General features: G+C 42.1%; 1 protein-coding gene and 1 non-coding gene across 5 annotated transcripts in view; both read right to left on the bottom strand.

The window, feature by feature from the left end:
• LOC105684167 (probable JmjC domain-containing histone demethylation protein 2C) overlaps positions 1-19,158 on the bottom strand; it is a 175,132-nt gene that overhangs the window by 6,578 nt on the left and 149,396 nt on the right. For 3 of the 4 annotated variants that reach the window (XM_048653575.1, XM_048653585.1, XM_048653593.1), the window contains 4 exons: positions 12,769-12,925; positions 4,525-5,016; positions 2,288-4,426; positions 163-379 (listed from right to left, as the gene is read on the bottom strand). In XM_048653575.1, the coding sequence (XP_048509532.1) occupies positions 163-379; positions 2,288-4,426; positions 4,525-5,016; positions 12,769-12,925 (3,005 nt within the window). The remainder of the gene's footprint in view (positions 1-162; positions 380-2,287; positions 4,427-4,524; positions 5,017-12,768; positions 12,926-19,158) is intronic. The other variant, XM_048653592.1, reaches the window with a different exon arrangement.
• LOC112695067 lies at positions 20-89 on the bottom strand. Its single transcript, XR_003150341.2, has one exon. It is a non-coding gene; the product is annotated as a small nucleolar RNA SNORD36 (small nucleolar RNA).

Here is a 19,158-nt window from a genome sequence, read left to right as displayed (position 1 = left end):
TTGGCAATTCAAAAACAATTGCAATCAGTGTTAAAAAGCTCATGAATCAACATCACAGGATATCAACAGGTCATTCTACATCATTTTGCTGAGTTTGCAGAGTAATAGAGGACAGTATCTATGCCCTAATTTGAAAATAGTATCACATATGTTTAAACTAACCATTTCCAGAAGAGTTGGAGTTACCAGTAGTGTGTCTAGCCCTAGAAGTTGGTTGGCTAGAACTCAACTGTTCACTGGCATCACTGGCTGAGCCAGCTTCGCTTTCATTGCTAGATTCGCTGCCAACACCACCGCCACCGCTTTTTTCTTCCTTTCTCCTTCTGTGCTCCTCCGTGGCTGCCTGCTGCCTCCTTGCGGCTCCCTTCTTTCGTTTTACCTACCACAGGGTACATATTATTAAGTAGTCAGGAAGTTCATGCCCGTGTCCTATCTACCAACTAAAGCACAACATTATACATGCAAAATAAGTAAATAAATGGATGATAAACTTCAAGTAACTATGTATAATACACACGCAAACGCTATGGACTCTTGGGTCATAATCATAAACGCGATGATAAATCGCGAATAGATTTCCTTGTTATCTCAAAAAGACTAACGATTAGATAAAATGTAATCCGCAAAATTTTATTTCCTAAAAAACAGCTGATGTTATTTGCACACGTGCGTCGCAAAACAAGTCGTCGAATGCCACCGCCTATTGTATTTCTTTATCTTCAGGTAACCGGCTCTTCTTAACAATGTCGCTATCATATCGTAACTGAAAAATCGAACCACTGTAAAGAGCTCTTAATAACTGTGAACACGGTGAAAGAAGCCATAAAAGAAAACAAAAAGGACGAAATCGAACGACCAAGTGGGGTTATGTACGATATTGGTTCTCTATACAAAATGAAGCTTTCTTGTTTTACTTTACCATTTGAATATTCATCAAGCGTCAGGTACGCAACTCAAATTAGTTTAAAAATGTACGATCGACCTCATGTAGGTGATGAACCCGTAATAAAACCGCATACAGCACAATGAAACGCGACGAACGAGACTACTGTAAGAAACGAACGAAGTGGCGTCCCTAGGAGACTTGACGCCATTCCAATCTGCCCGGCTGCACGTAGGTATTCGCCGAGACTGGCCGAGAGCTCAAGAACGAGGCTGAAGGGGGAATGAGGAGGATTGGGGCACCGGAGAGGCGACGCAGACACGTGATGGAACTCGTTCACCCGTCTGTGCTGCGCGAACACGAAATGTGACACGCTGACGCATCGGTTGCTCAGGCCGTGTTCCGATATTTGCTGGAAGCGCTGTGAGTGATATTGTGTCTCTGTCACACTACTGGACTTTCTGCAAGCTCCGTCCCTTTCCCTCTAGATTTTCAGCGCCTGCACAGCTAGTACCTATGTATATGTATATCGGAATACGGCCTGAACCAATCCCTAGGGCAAAAGTGTGCAGTTCGAGCGCGGATTTCAAGCACGTGTAGAGTTCAATGCATATACACAACGAATTACGAAGAATTCGTAACATTATATGACCGGGAATGGTTCGAGTTACACATGTGGCATTAAACTACCGACTGACTTGCAAAAGCAATTGTGAGATATTTTCATGCAGTGAAATGTTTTGGTAGACCGTAACTACCGAGCGCTCGTATTTAAAAAAAAACTTCGATAACGATGCTACATACAGGGTGATACAGATACTACGCTATTGAAAGTAACTGAGATGTATTCATGAGGGTGGCACAAAAAAACGACTTTTTTTTTTGGGTCTCCTATGAAGGTACATCAATTTAGCTAAAAAAAAATGTCAGAATCTCCATCATTTGCAACCTAGAATATAATAGAATAACAAGAAGAAAGATAAAAAAAAATCAATTTTCGACAAGTTCGGAAATTTTTCAAAATCTTGAATAAACCCTAAAATTTTTTCTTCAGAGCTGATTTTTGAAAAGGGCTCCTTAAAGATGTAACTAATACACTTTCATAGGAGATGCAAAAAATGAACATGGTCGTGTTTTTTGTGCTATTCTAATATTCATGCATTTCAAAACAAATCTACCATATGCAGGGAAAAACGTTAAGGAATAAACTGTTCCAGTAGTACAGAAACCAAATAATCCTTCATCTAACGTTCACATCCCCCTCATCGGTCGGATGCAACGAAATGGTTCCATCAACTTTTGATATCATTGTAAAAATCAAAAGAAAAAAAAAAAACTCTAGCAAAATCATTTTCCAACATCGTTACCTCTACGTGTGCTACGTCGAGTCGTGTAAATAGATACCTTGGGTGGTTTCCTTTTGGGAGGGGACTTCCTCTCAGGATCACTGCTAGATGAATCTTCCTGGATGACTTTGGCATCTTGCGCGTGTCCATTGAGGGATTCCTTGTTGTTAGTTTTCCTCCCCGCGTTCTTTCCCGTAACTTTACTTTTGTTTATACTATTAACAGCCATACTCCCGATATTGTGTATCGAATTAACAGCACTTGGTAAACTTGTCGTACTCGTAGGCTCCCTTTCTTTGTTCGATGGCAAAGGTTGCGAAGGGGCCTGCGCTATCGTCAACGGAAGCGTAACGCAGGACCCACTACCGACGAGTCCGGTTGTGTCTTCCGTGCCGTCTTCACCCGAATGCCTCTGAAGCCAGGCCTTTTTAAGCTTATGGACGGGGTAACTCGTACTACTCGGTGGCCTGGGCGCGGGACTATTCGACTTTTCGCTATCGGCGGCGTTCGGAGTCGCCTTTGCCGGTGTTCCAGGTGCGCTAGGTGCAGGACTAGGAGCGGCGGAAGGCGCAGGACTCTGCGTGGGCGCAGGGCTAGGTGCGGCACTGGCTGTTGGATTAAGGGAACTGACGCTGCCCGTGCTGGCAGGTCTCACAGATCCGTCACCGCTGGCAGTTCTAGGCGCAGGACTGACCGATACGACGTTTCTCAAATCCTGGTGCAGAGTTTGACTATTGGGTTGCCCTTGTAGAAGTGCCGTGTTAACGACCGTCGTTATAGAAGTTGCGGCAGACGCTATTAGTGGACTAGGTTCACTGACCCTGGACAGAACGGGAGGACCAACGCATTGCAGGGACATGGGGTGCTGAACTTCTTCAGTCCTTCTCTTTTTACAGCTCATTTCGAGCGAAACAGGTTGCCCGCAAATATCCACCGGGGTCGGCGCTTTTCTTTTCGGAGATCCCGACCTCTCGACACCCAAGTCGAGGGGTTGCGTTTGAACGGAAGTCGCCATCGCCTGTGGATGAATCTGCTGGTTTTGATGAGGGCTGGTTCGATGCCCAGGAATGGCGGTACCGGACCTCGAGAGACTCATAGGAGCGGCAGCAGCACTGGGGGGTGAGCCGTGATGAAGGGGTGGCGGAGGTAGTTTGGACGCCGGTATCGAACCAGCGAATCCCCTTGTGTCGTAAACGGACCTGCTACTGTGAGCAGGTGGTGGTAAGGGTGGTGGCGGAGCTCCGTGATGACGAGGCACTTGCTGGTATGGCGAGCTATTAGTTTTAGAATTCAAGGGCAAAACGCTCGGCACCGTGGGTTCGGGAGCCCTGCACACCGGGGTGCCCGTCATGATCCCAGAATTTGGTTTACCGTAAAAATGCTGAGGCGCGGGACTGCTGACCTTCGGTTTGGACCCCGGAGAAGCTGCATAATGCGACGTTGGGGAGGAGGAAGGGGGATGAGGATAAGGATACGTAGATTTTTGCGTGGCATACGGTATCACGGGCTCAGGCCTGGTCATAAACCTCGGCTCTGGCGGGGATGGATGAGGTGTTTGATGGGGATGCGGGGCGTGAGGCGATTGCCTGTTATGGGGATGCGCCGGATGTCCGTGGGGACTCGGCAGTTGGTTTGCACTTGCCCTATGATGACCCTGAGGAATACCTTTAGCAGCTTGAAGACTGTCCAAGTGATGAAGGTGGTGCGGGCTCTGCGTAGGACTCCGATACTCGTACGGAGCCGGAGGTTTGTGTTGGGGGGCGACGGGGTTAAGATAATGACCAGTCATCATCTTTGGGCTTGGCGAATGGGAGGGAGGCGCTTTAGAAAGTTCTCTGCCTTCGTTTTTCACTATAACGGAACTCTTGTGGTCGGATAGTAGGGGCGGAGGATTTGGAAGCATTTCTCTTCCATGATGGTCCCTGTCCAACGTAGACTGCATACTTTTTACAGCCATTTGTTTATGCTGGTGTTCCGCCTTCACTTTGATCTCGTGCATGTACGGTTGTGGCTGGTACGTCGAATAGCTAAAAAGGCTAACGTTCGGTTCGGCCTTTGGAAGGGCCGTATGAGGTGGGCCGACACCAGAGGAAGGTTTATCGTGGTGACCGGGTACCGGCAGTGACGACTTTGGTTGCCTGGAATGGGCAGGGGGTGGATACTCCACTTTGACAGGTACACTGGACGGTCGGGACACCTTGAAAAACCAAAACAACGACGACATTAGTTTAAACAGATGAAAAAAGAAGTAATTACAACGAGAGAGAGCGAGAGAAATATACGACTTTGACATACCTGTTGCACGGATGGCGAGGCTGAGACCGTTGCCGCGTAATATGCGGCTCTCTGTTGCGCAACAGCATGTTCTCTAGCATCGGCTTGTCTCTGAAGTCTTTCAGCCGCAGCTATGTGTTCTCGTTCCCTTTGATCTCTCGCATCTCGTTCATCCCGTTCTCGTTGTTGTTGCTGCTGATGTTGATGTTGTTGCTGTTGTTGGTGCTGGTGCTGATTCTGGTGTTGGTGCTGATGCTGAAGGGGATGTTGGTGCTGATGCGGCTGCTGCTGATGCTGGTGTTGCTGCTGTTGATGCTGCTGTTGTTGCCTCTGCTGTTGTTGTTGCTGCGCCACGGTAACCGCGTGATGCGTTGCCCCGGCAGCAACAGGGTGATGGTGTCCGGCGTGAGGCGGAAGTGCAGGGTGACCCCCATGTGACCTGCTCCCAGGTGGTGGCAGAATTTCCCACGCCATGCTCACCGACTGTATGTTTTTCTGCGAACCATAAGGCGCCTACTTCAATCAATACTGCCGTTATATTTAGCACTAGGGTGAAACACGCGCGGATAAGGTGTACGCGTGTGTATAACTGCACTACACGTGAGCTGGCGAATTATGTACTTACACTGTAAGAGCGTAAATTACAGCGGAAGTAATTTCCGTAATACTAGAAAATTGTCTCGTTTGAAAACGGTGGGGTTTGTCCGCTGCGATATATCACCGTAAATGGAATTGGTTATATCCTATGTATATAAATAAACATTTTCTATCGTAGGATGGATTTTTTAGAATTCTAAAATTCTATACAAGTTGCTTGACAGGTGCTCCGTCTTGGAAGTTGTTACAGAGGCAAGTCGTGACGACTCTTTCTGCAGTAAGATTTCCTTGAATAACTGTTATACAGGTATTAAAAGCCGTACAAGTGTATAAGGGTAAGCGTGTGAATAAACCGAGAATGATCGAAGACCGCGTAGTTATTCAACGGCGTAAGCGTCCGGTTAAATCGACAGCGTTGCATGTAATACAATTCGCCTGTAGGTACGTACCTAGAAGAATATCTTTACATGCAGATAGTTCGAAATTGATCAGTCTCGGAGATACATAATGCATTGAAACGACTCGCGTCGACTCACCTCGAGAACAGAAAAGAGCAACAGCAATTAACATATCCGATAAGCAAAGTGTACAGATTCCTACAGAGTGTCGTCGCTATTTGTATATGCACAGTTTGCGCACCGCAGATATGACACCTATTAGCATGACTTTGTGCACCGCTGCCCTATGTACGCAGGAGGTACCCAATACTCTCTGAGAATTACTAACAGTAACGGTCAAACGGACGAAAACGCGAAGCAAAGGTGATCAAGGACAAAATTAATAAATGATAAAATTTTGAAATCAGCTCATCAGACATTGAAATCCGCGGAACCCGATTGAAATACAAATGTTACAATCGTATAAATTGTGGACGTGGACGTTAAGTTAGCAGTGTACAAGGTCATGGAATAAAATCAAGCTGTTTTAATGTCATCGTACGTTGTGCGTTAAATTGCCATTAGCATGAGGCATCTAATTATAACAGGAAAGATTACTATGCTAATTTGAACATGGCCGCGTGAATGACAATCTCTATATATAAAGCTATACATCCGTATAAGTATTTACTCCGCAGGTGACGTAACGTGCGTAGAAAGAGAATTATACATATAATATAAATATGTTCATTTATACACATTATCATAATCATATATCGGTATAATTCGCATACGCAACGACCAGACATCGCAGGGAGCTAAAACGGAAATCAGGATCAGTCGAATTTCGAGCGAGACCGAAATAGGTGTATAATGTGTATATAATTGTAACGAATTACGCAACTGGCCAACGTTGATAGAAAAGAAAACTCAAGGATCATTGATTATGCACAATGTTACACAACGGCAAAAATAGACTCTGCGCAAGAGCACGTCACCATTGCGCCAGTAATTTATCGTCGATCATTATCACGTCCGATGCCCTTTGGGGTTCTTGCGACATTCGGTGACGTATGACACCGTAGAGAAGTATAGGCACACGTATACATTATGCAATGAATACACGTTCGGAACTTCTTTCACAAACGGATTCGCAAAAACTTTTCTTATCCGTCACAAGCGATCCGAAACTCGGAGGAGATAGACGCAGCATCGAGACCGATAAAAAGACCCATTAGGAAATTTTTTCAATCATTCAAACCACTCCTCCTACTTCCACGACTTCCGGCATCATCCTCGACAGAAAAACGGGTATAATATGTAAACCGAAATTCGCGACGTCTGTATGAACAAAAAAAAAAAAAAAGAGAAAAGAAAATATATAAAAATGAATGAACGAATAAAGCCCTATGTAGAAACAAAGCTTCTCGGATCGGTGACCTAAATCAATTTGTCTTCGTAGGAAATTCTCGTCGTCGACCGCCTATACTCTTTTCTCGTCTCGATTCGCGTCTCGTTTCTTACGTTGGTGAGAAGAAGAGCGCGGGACACCATCTCCTCGCCTACCCTTGTGGAAGCTTACCGTAGCGAAGTTTAATGAATTATTTATACGACGGCAGAAGAGATGGAAGATATATATTATAGTCTCTGTATAAACGTGGTCCTCCCGTAACAAGAAAGTGGTGACGCACGAACCCTCGCGGCACCCAAATAACAGAGAGGTTGGTAACCTTGGATCGATGTCTGTCCGAACCCCAACCCTGTTTTCCGAACCGCGCCCTCCGCCGCTTCTTCCTCCCATCTCCCAAAAAGCGCGCTAATCGACGAACCCTTCGCCGCCTTCCCCGGGCCTTCATTATTCCTCGCCACCCTTTTCGCAAAAAAGAAGAATAAACGCGCGACTACTTTTTTTCTTTAAAGAGAGGTATCAACTGCAGCAAAGCCTACGGGGATACGGGGATGAGAGAAGTGAAAAGAAAAAAAAAAAAAAAGAAAGTAATATCAAAACTCGTGGGGTTGTTTCGTGATTTTCTCTTTTTTCATCGTCTCCGTTAATCAGTCCACACTTTCTTCGTGAGCTTTTTTTTCTTTACCCCCTGCAGCTACCAACGGCGCGGGCGTCTCGAAGAGCGAGAATGTGACGGATATACACAGCGGCCCTTAATTACAAAAAGTTTAATTTTCCCTTTTATTTTGCGATCTTCTCCGTAAGCCTCGAAGAAAATTTTTAATAATTGATCCATCGAGAATAAAATTGCAAGATTCATATCGAGTTAATTATAAAATAAGTAAGGTATTATGAGACCGCAGAAATTTGATATAGAATCAGGTGCCTCCTTTGTTCGCAAAATATCAGAAGGTTAGACACGTATACCGATATGTGGTACTGTCTCGTTCTTGTATACGGCGTTATGAAATTCTCGGGGATCTGAATCACGTGGAATTTAACGATTCACCTTCTGTGTGACTCATCATTATACCTGCGCAAGGGTCATGGCGTCGTAGCTGTATACATACTATAGTAAAAGAGACCTTATTTCGCTACCTGAACTGCACAATATGCGGCATGGTATATATTTTATATCAACGTGTGCGCGTACATACCTATTCCAATATAACGAGAGAAAGTGAGGTGAATAAATTTCACCGCACCGTTTCTACGGAACGGGATAAAAGTTCAAATGAATGGCAGATGATAATTACTCATATATATGATATTTCTGTATTCCACATCTTTTTGTTCTCTGAACGCATACTTAGTCAATCGGCGAATGAATAAGTGAGATTAATAAATATTATATTTATCGACGTCTGTGTGCCAGAATGTCGTCGGGGTACGTTTGAATAATTTTGATATCAATCTCTAGACTTCGCGCAGGCACATGTATACGATCTTATCGTGATATATAACCCGGGAGCGCGCTGGTATATAAAAATCTACACATATGTAGGTATCTAATACGATGTAGAGACGTCAGCACTATTATATTACATTATAAATAGTTCACTCGTACAGAAAACAAGACGCTGAAACAATACGGTTCATGGATCTCAGATAAAACATTTTCGTCCTTGATTTTATAATCGTATAAATAATTGAATATATAATTACAGCGTATACATATGTAACCAGAAATACCACAGGGAATATAACTGCTGTAGTATCGTAAGATGATCGTGGAATTTCTATTTTCATTCCACAGACGTTTATAATTGTACCACGTCCTTCCTCAGCCACCACAACTGATAACGCAATAAATGGACGCAGATGAATAAGGGAAGAATTACATCACTTCTTCTCGGTCTCCTATGGATCCGTGACTCAACTGCTACGATGTAGCGAAGCGCCAAAAATAAACCGAACCCGAATTGCGACAGATTCAAAAATTTCATTAATCACTTAATCATTGTCAGTATCGATTGGAATGCGTAACACACGCATTGTGTTAGATACGCGATACAAGAAACTAAACAAGTCGCTAGACAATACGTCTACTGAAAATTGCGCAGCACATATAATAGGTATCCACTTTCCATATATACTACTCGCAGTTTTCTTTGTTCTCGGAAAGAAACCTACTTTTTTGAATATCTTTACCAGACGACGAAGTCGACGACTTATGAATCCGTGTACGTATGTAGGTAGTGAGTTTGTGTTCACCTATGTACGAATGTAATGTAGAATAAAGAGGATCGTTTTGCGCGTGCGTTTCTGTGGGCCAGAAACTCCCAGCAGCGAATGCCTCGTAAATATCTGGTCTGCCGCATTCCTGATGCGAATACAACTAACTAAATCTCACGAGCGCGCACGCACATCCAGTGCAGAGAGAAAAATAGAGTGGTCGTGCATCCTAGCTGCATTTGCAACGTTCATTCGGTACGAAATAAAGTTACGAACCGGGAGGGGTTAAAAATAGGAGGAAAAAATGAACACAAAAAAAATAGAGATACTAGGGAAACTTGACCTTTCGTATATCATCGATAACATTCATTCGTATACATCGGTCGAGTGCCTTGCTCATGTCAGTGGCTACTACCAATCAAGATAGCTCAATTTTTCTACGTCGAATAGCGAAAAATTGGCGATAACTCGATCAATTTTATAGATAGACCAATTTTACTTATGAATTTGGATTCCTGAGGTCAAAATGCATCAGAATAGCATATGAAATAAAAAATTTTTTTGGCCTAAAATCGAAAATTTTCCAAGGAGTACCCTTTGGATTTTTTCGTTTCTTGGCTAAAAATTTTTATTTTTAAAAATCGATCATAGGACACTTTTCTAACGTATTTTGACCTTAGAAATCCGAATCTGAAAGAAAAATTGATCTATCTATGAAATTAACTGAGTTATCGCCGATTTTCAGCTTTTCGGGGTCAGAAATAAAAAATTGATTTTTTAGTCTATCTTAATGTATTTTGAGCTGAGGAATCCGAAACCAAGGGAAAAAATGATCTATCTGCAAAAATGACCGAGTTATCCCTATTTTTTCGCGTTTTTTGGCATAAATTTGAGGATATCTCGAAGGGAAAAAATCGTAGCTCAAGTTGGACAACGGATTCGTGTTCCTGAGGTCAAAATACATAAGAAAAGTGCCATACGATCAATTTTAAAAAATAAAAAATTTTGGCCAAAATTTGAAAAAATCGTAAGGGGTACCCCTTGGAAAAATCTCAAAATTTGGCCAAAAATTTTTATTTTTTAAAATTGATCGTATGGCACTTTTCTTATGTATTTTGACCTCAGGAACACGAATCCGTTGTCCAAATTGAGCTACGAATTTTTCCCATGGAGATATCTCGATTTTTCTGCTCAAAAAAGTGAAAAATTGGCGATAACTCGATCAATTTTATAGATAGACCAATTTTACTTGTGGATTTGAATTCCTGAGGTCAAAATACGTCCGAATAACATATAAAATAAAATATTTTTTTTTGACCCAAAATCGACAAAATTCCAAGGGGTACCCCTTTGGATTTTTTCAATTTTTGGGCCAAAAATGAAGTATTTCCAAAATCGATTGAATGACACTTTTCTTACGTATTTTGACCTGAGAAATAGGAATCCATCGATTAAATTGAGCTACGACTCCAATCAATCGTTCATAGTATCCTAGAATGTATACAATATAAATATGTAATTAACGTTGAACGAGCTTTTGATTTAAGGGTCCATAAAGTTCTATATACTCTGACTAATCTAGGTTATAGATAGGGATAGCGCAATCTAGGCGTTCAGAGTTGCCTTACTCCATAATCTATTGTCGGCCCTTGGGGCCAGGGTTAGAGAATTCTCAGGCGCAATCTAATCCGGCGTTCGATCCTCCAGAGAATTCTGACCCACCCCGAGTTTGGTCAATCTCATTCTAAAATTTCCTCCCTTTCGCGTCCCTGTGACCTTCGATCGAATTGGAGCCAGTTTCTCGCTCCAGTTGGTTATTCCAACTCTACTGTACTACGTTTGATGTTCCCGTACGAGTGATCGCCGCTGCGCAGGGGATTCCATCGCTTTTCCATCCATAAACTCTCCCTTTTCAGAGTTTCTCGTTATATAGCTCAACTTCCCGCCTCTCGCGGTAGATACGTATATACATAGGTATAGATTTGCCCCCGTTCAAATTACTTCACAAAAGCTTTGATCCCCGGTAATTGGACGAGCCAAGTCGAGCGGCGAAAGCCGTACGTCAATCTCAAAACTTCTCACGAGAAAAAGGCCCCTGCTTCCGGACTTCCTCTTCGTCCGAACCGCATCGAATAAATCAATCGTCAAAAGTTAGTTCCGCACGTTTTGGTAGAATATGCGGCGTTAATATATGTATGTATACACATGCCGCGATCGGAGGGGGGATATACATATATCCGTTTCTTTTTTCGAGAAATTCATCAGGACGTACAAACAACCGCTACTTATAATACACACAAGCAAACGCGTGTAAACCGCTTACGAAACGCGACAGAAATAAAACATGAAAGATAATTATTAAGATAAAGTGAAAGAACCACACCGGCGGCGAAGATTAAATTTCGCTATATAGACCCACATCCTTCTCACCTCGAATAACCCGCCGCACTTGCTTTATTTGATTTTATTTCATCCGATTTTTTTTTTATCCTCTTAAATTCGTTTATTTTCCTAATTTTCATTACTTTATTTTCAATTTTTAAACTCTCAGTCAACGACACGACTACGAGATGGCGGCGGTTATAGCGTTGTGCTCCAATAAACGCGATTAATCGACCTGGTTGAACGACTCACACTTTAAGTGGTGTATACACCGAGTTAGAGAACTCTGAGCAATAATGTACGGTATACATACATACGCTACACAACGCTACACGTTATATACCGGGCGATACGTGCGTCAGGTCGACGATAAACTTACGGCTCACATCTTCCGCTAGAAGATTAGTTCCAGCTGCGTCCCGTCGGTACTACCAGATAACAGGGAAGATTGTCGCCCAATTCACAACAAACTCGATATTAAAAACAACGTTGAAACAAAAAAAGAAAAATAAAAAAAAAATAAAAAAATGTAATACAGACGAGAAAATAAATTCAATTATCTCTATACATTTTGTACGAGGTTCTCCAGGTGGGTAAAGTTTTTATCTCTTGAAACGTCGGTGTACGTGCGTAATCCGAACGAGTCAAGCTGCGGTCGTACAACGCAGTGATGACTAAAAAAAATGCGAAGCTAACAAAAAAAGCAAATAATTTGTACGTTATAGACTGAATTTTTTATACCGGATACGCAGAGAGAGAGCGGATATACCGGTTTTCTGTCAGACGACGGACTGCGCGGGCAGGTGCAGCCGACTATGGTATACATAAAATGAGAGACAGAAAATGTTTCGATCGCTAAATTATATCGTACAAAGGCAAATCGACGAATTAATGTAAGGACGAGGGGGAATCCTCTCCCTAATTTTCCCTTGCGCTCCCTTCTTCTTCCCTTCCGCATTTCAGTCCCTTCTGCACAGCTCGCGTTTGACTCGTGTTATCGACCTGCCAAGAGCAACCCTCGCAGCTATAACGGAACCCAGAGGGTTACTTCTTCGCGGCAGCAGCCATCGACTGACGGAAGATTCTGTTTTCCCAAACTTTAATCGAATCAAATAACGGAACTCGCTGCTCCGCGTCACTCACAATCAGTTTACGATCGAGGGTATATAATAATAGACGTCGCAACGTCCGTTGTATATCGCATAACAATTTTCGAACAAGTGCGAAGAAACCTTGGCAAATTTTTGGAAGCGAAAATATAATTTCAGATCTAATCAACTCACTCACCTTTTGTTCCGCGAGCCTTAGGGATTCCTCAAAATGTTTATGTACAGCTTGTTCCGCGGCTTTTTGTTTCTCTATTCTGTCTTGTTCCATTCTTGATTCCCTTTGTCTTTCTCTCTCCCTTTTTTCAATATCCCGAAGCTCCGCTTCACGTCGCTCTCTGGAAATTAAAAAATTCAACACAAAAATTAATTCACGTGATTTCGTACTGGTTACAAAATTATCGATCGATCGAACGTCGCACGTACGTGTACTACTGCACGCGACGATCGGTTGGACAATGAGAGTCGTAAATTTTTCCCCTATCTATTTCCAGTGAAATTTTTCAACCGAAATGTGATCAACGGTTGTAATTGAATTGTCGCCGATATACGAAAGATGATAAAGACCCGGTGTGTATAATTGACACATTAGAAATTCCTCCCTTCTCTCCTCTCGTGTGCACGCATGTATACATATACCCGGTATAGACGGAGAGACAAAGATAAACGTATTACGATGTATATCGTCGTCACCGAACACTTCACCTCACTCGTCGACATATGCAGCGGTATGTCTCAACACGTGTTTATCATCCGTAACGTTCCCGGTAATCATTCATTTAATTACGTCACCGACACTGAATATCATGTACGGCAGGAAAATACGTTTGTAATTCTTCTCGGTAATATCGTGGTTTTACATATCGAAATTTGTAACTCGACACCGCGGAAAATGAATAAAATTAAAATAACCGATCAGTCGCAGACGCAGATCGCAAAATTTCAGATTTTCCTCGTGAGTTTCCCGCGATTTTCTGTGTAAACGCTATTCATTCTCGTACCGTATATAATCGTATTACCTATAAAACCGAGGACGTGGACGACTTGGCGAGCGCGTTTATCGAACTGATAGCGAAGGGGTTTTTGCCGATAACCTTTGTAGGCTGGAATACGATGCGTAAATATGAACACGCTTAAATACTTAACCCCTACTCGTGTTTCACATATAATAAAATATATATATACATATGTAACGCACTGTGTAAATAAAGACTATGCATGTATGTATAATGTCATCGTATAATTGCAAAAATATTATTCCGCGCGACATTCGCATAATAATTTTTCCATCTTTCTATCTCCATCTCGCTTTCTATTTACAAACAGATTAAACTCGTGCAAATATATGTATAAAATTTATACAGATCTACATACGATGCGTCGTCCCACACAGCTTATTGATACACATATGGCAGTAGCTGTTTTGTTCCCCAAGTATCGGAAAGATCGGGTGCTCGAAAAATCCCATTATGAAATGGAAAAAAGAAACGTGATTACTACTCCATTTAGTATCGATTTTCTCGTATCTCCTTTGAGAAAAATGAAAAAAAAATAAATAAATTACCAAATAAATCACAAGATTCGATCGATCGGTGAATTTTCGATCTGAAAATGTGCAAGCGTGAAGAATGAGTGTTTGCGGGACGAGAGATAGTTCCAAGAACGATCGCGTGGCAGATATAATATGTAAGAAGTGTCAGGGACGCCCGGGTCGTCCGGTTTTAGCATGAATTTGCTGACTCTCTATTATTAATGAGATACGCGGTAAATAATTGTCGTAGTCGTCGCGTTATGTAGTCACGTGTGGTGTAGCGTATAACGCGGGGAGGCGATGGATCCGTGACCCAGATAACTTTAGATTTTTGTATACCATGTGTACACATACCGATACATATTTACATGCATCATCGCAACGAGATTAATGAACGAGTAGATAAGAGGCGAGTGGATGCACGTATGTGTGCCACATGTACGGAGCGCGGGGGCGCGCTTATTAATCATAGGAACGAGATTATAGCAGGCTCTTATCACCCGACCAACTACACGTTGGTATATATTAGGAGACAAACATGTACGTATGCGCGATACAAATAACGCAATGCGGAACGCTATTAGTAGACGATTCAGAACAGATTTATCGTACGTCGCAGCCAAATTACTAGGAAATTTACGTATAGAATTTATACGCAGTGATCGTTATGTAATTAGATGCTGATACCGCAGGTCTTCGTATTTTATCGACTGATAATCAAATCTGACGGTCTTGAATTCTGGAAAAAAATACCATGAGTAACAACGTCGATAAACGTCGGTGGATGTATTTAAAGTGAGATGAGAATAAAAAAAAAAAGAAAAAAAAAACGAGAGAAATATGGTTCAACGGTCGTGGTTTACGGATCGATATTACATAAGGTATATACGATGTACGAGAAATGTACACACTACGTTTCCCCTCCCATCCATTCTTGGTCGTATCATTGATTGATGACGAGGCTTATGGCGGTCGCTTTGCGAACGGTGAATGGAACTCGAATGGAATCGAGGGGGTAAAAACCTTCGGGGAAACGAGGCGAGTTATAACGGCGAGGGGAGAAGCTTTCCGCCCTTCTCTCTTTCTTTTTTATTGTCTTTTTTCCTCCTTTTCTCTTCGGAGCTGCAAAAGAACGTAAACCCGGATAATGGGAACAGCGCGACGACGTAGAGAGTGGAAAAGGGGGGAAAAAAGGTAGGAAGGGCGTAATCATCCGTGAGTGAGGAACGACCCTCGACTAACCCGACCCGTCATGTCTGGTCCTCGCCATCTTGGCTCCGACTGAGTCTGTTTCTTTTCATTCCATCCGCAAACCCCATCCCCGTGAACTCTCTCGATACCTTTATTCATTTTTTCCTCAGTCTTTTTTTAGCGCACCGCCACCGCCGCTCCCTGGACCATGGAAGTTGTTCGAGTAACTAAAGCAGATATTCCCGTGTATCCTTTTCATCGGGATCTTCTTTTTTTTTTTTTTTTGTTCAAATCTTATCCATTATCTAAAAACTCCGCGATCCTACGCTACATCCTCCTCCTTACTTCGTCATGTCATATTATATAAAGGTATTCTTCTCTTTTTTTGCTCGCGTGCTTTCAATTTTTTCTCATTAATTTCGCGCGCCCGCAACGTTACCTCGTTAACTCATCAACCTGTTTCTCGATTATCTCGTTCTCAGCAACAACATATTATACAAAAGTTGTGAGGTAAAAAAAGAAAAGAGAAGAAAAAAGAAATCTGCTTCTACATGGTCTTAGTTTTTTTTTTTTTTTTCATTCTATTTATCGCCTCCGCATCGCACACACATGTACTCCAACGACCCGGTCGACTCCTTCGAGATATGAATATTTCATCGCATGACGAGTCCGCCAAGTAGAATTTGTATAATTTATTCATTATTATACATATTACGATGTTCATCTGTTGTGCAGGTTTTGATATTTCTTCTTTTTTTTTTTGCACCCATGATCACTTTTTTTTTATCTACATGAAAATTAAACGTTCTCGTTTTTCAATCTCGCTACACAACTACTGCCGCTGCAGCAGCACAGTTGTTGCGTAAAAACTATAAAAAGAAAGTTTCGATCAAGTTTTCCGCTTCAAAAATAACATTAATTATAATTATAATTCTATCGGGAACAAATTGGCTGCGTCAGAATTTCTGGGACAGCCCACCAGCCCTGGGCTCTACGTCCTATCCTCGTACCGCGTATTGCAGTCGAGTATGTGGAATACGAATTTATATATAATAACAGCGAATTGGCTTTCGGACGTAGATGGTACACGTACGCATCTTTCGTTGTACGTAAAAACGATATACGTGACGCGGTTGGACGCCCATCCAAAATCATCGTCGGTTGAAATCCCTGCAGCGTTTCAGTTGGCGAGGATATAGTTTACGCCGCGGAGTTTCTCATAGATTCGCAATCCACTTCCTATTTCCCTCCCTTTATATTTCCAATCAACCAAGCGCTACAAGATATCACAGAGAGAGAGAAGAAAGAGAAATTGGGTTAGCTTCGTTTCAAGTACCGAATTGTCTATCAACTCCGCTGTAAACTCGAATCCCTCTATTGTGTAACTGCACGTAAAACAACGCAACCGTAAACTAATTGATACAATTTCACGTGAATTATCCGGTGATTAAAATCGACAAAGGAGTGTTGTTCACAACAACAGAATTACTGTACATTTTTCGATTACCGCGTACAAATGTGTACAAATATTAGCCCCGAGTAACGATGAAGTGAAAAGAAAAAAAAAAAAAAAAAAAAACCTAAAGAAAAGAGTTCGAGAAAGTTGCGTTCAAGGATACAAGTAGGCTCGGAGTAATGTCAATACGATACACGTATATAATACAGTTAAGTTTGTATAATAGAAACGTGAACGTAAATTCTAAAAGAAGAAAGAGAGAAGCAAAAAAAAAAAATGAATTATAATTATCGTTTGATGAGTAACACAAGAACGTCGCACGTTGTCCATATATTATCGTAATATGAATAAGTAGCGAGCAATGGACTCTGCGCGGCACCTTGGTATCATATACGTATACGTACGTATATACATACATCTGCTGTACGATTGGGGTATAATATTTAATACAAACACAGATGTTGATAATATTATGTGCACGAGCGGTGTTATTTGTTTGGTTTCAGTTATCCATTTATTATAAATTTTATTTGTATTTTTTTTATTTTTCGGTTCGTACGCGGAAAGTGAATCTCTAAATGGGTATATATGCGGTGCGCGCGGAATATACGAAGTCGTGAGATAGGAACCTGACTAGATTACGACGAGGATGCCCATATCTTATTCCGAGAGCGCGGTATCCCCGCGGGTATAAAACGACGGTATATAAAGAGCGCAACGCGATATACTTACGACGACTAAGAGTTCTCAGAACCCGTAGCTAGCCTCTACGATTATAACGTGTCTACGTACGTGAAGTAATTATCGAGTTACGATCTGAGAGGCTCTCAGCTCACGGTTAACTGCAATTAACCAATTAGCCAAGATACGGGAATAGAAAAATTAATTACTATGATATAGCGGGTGCAGAAGTCCACGTATCAAGCAGCTCGGCTCTCGTTTCAAATGTGACGATTATTGGCATACGTAAAATATATATATTTCACAACACATGGACGTTCGTACATATAGGTGGGTACATATATACAAAAATTCCACTCGCTCCGGTGCCGGCAATAAAATTCCGAAGAGACGCGCGTATGGGTGCCGCGAACAGGTATGTATGTTCCACGTTTTATCTGACGTCACGTTTCTCCGGTCGACGTTAAACCGAGCGATTCGAAGCTTCCCGGAAACTTGGTTTCGTAAGGAAATCCACCGCGCACAAGAAATGGGATCAAACTTGAATGTATGTTATCCGAGAACGCGAGCTTATACCGCAGAATTAGCTGGTTTTTTTTTTTTATCTCCCACGTACAGAAGGTGACGCACAAAATAACGAAAAAAGAAACGAGAAAATAACCGAATGTATTCGAACGAAAATAAAACGAGAGGAAAATTGTGTCCATGACTTTGTATAAGGAATGTCATAATGGAACGCAATATGTCGAGGATCGTTCAAAATAGTTTCAAAGTAAAAATTCCACGCTTCTGCGTCTGGCCGTGTAAAGATAGTAATTTAACGTGGAATTGACCTATTAAGCAAATCGCTTTTTTTTCCCTCTTGGTTCCTAGTGAAAATTTCGGTGATTTTATTACGGATATCTCACGCTGACGCATAAAACGTTCGTCGAATGCGAAAGAAAAGAAAAAAAAAAAAAAAAAAAAAGAATTTCCCACAGATTACACGGTAAGAGCTATAAAAACCTTCTGGCCCCATGTCCTCGCGGTGCGAGCGACGTAGGTACAGCGGGAAGTGGGAAGCCTGCGATATTATGGCGGGCAAAGCAGCAGCTGGTTCATTGGATATTCGGGTTTATATGGCCATACTTGTGCCCGTATTTGTACTCAAATATACGCTTTACGAGATGAAATCTAACGTCCCAGTTACGCGTAAATAGGATGTAATGCGACATCGGCGGCGTTGATAGCGTTGATGTTTGTTCAAGATTCCAAAATACCATATGCAAACAATATGCGTAATTTATCTATTAGAAATCCGAACTATTTGCCCGTTTGAATGTAGGCGTACGTATTTGTACGCATCGCACCACTTCTACATATTTGACATTACACGGCTGTGTTACAGTCACGGCGTTATGTGCCAGTTGCCGTACAGTGAACCTCGTACTGCAAGCGTTAATTCAAAGGCGACAAAGTTACGCAATTCGCATCTAGTTCGCTTGCCGTTGTATAGATTTCACGTATACGTATATTTAGCTGCTCTTCTTCGGAATGCCGCTCGTGTACGGAGACGGAATGATAAACGCGCGGGCGTAAACGTTATTGCAAGTATTTTATATGAGCCGCAAATTTATCTGTCCTTGAAGTTTGAAGCGCGTACGATATTACAGGCGTAACACGTACGTACGTACGTACGTATACATGAAACGCAATAAAATGGTCATTGATGA

The sequence above is a fragment of the Athalia rosae genome, chromosome 1 (genome assembly GCF_917208135.1).
Source record: "Athalia rosae chromosome 1, iyAthRosa1.1, whole genome shotgun sequence".
Taxonomy (NCBI): Eukaryota; Metazoa; Arthropoda; class Insecta; order Hymenoptera; family Athaliidae; genus Athalia; species Athalia rosae.
Note: the sequence above shows the minus strand (reverse complement) of the source record. Positions and strands in the feature narration are given on the sequence as shown.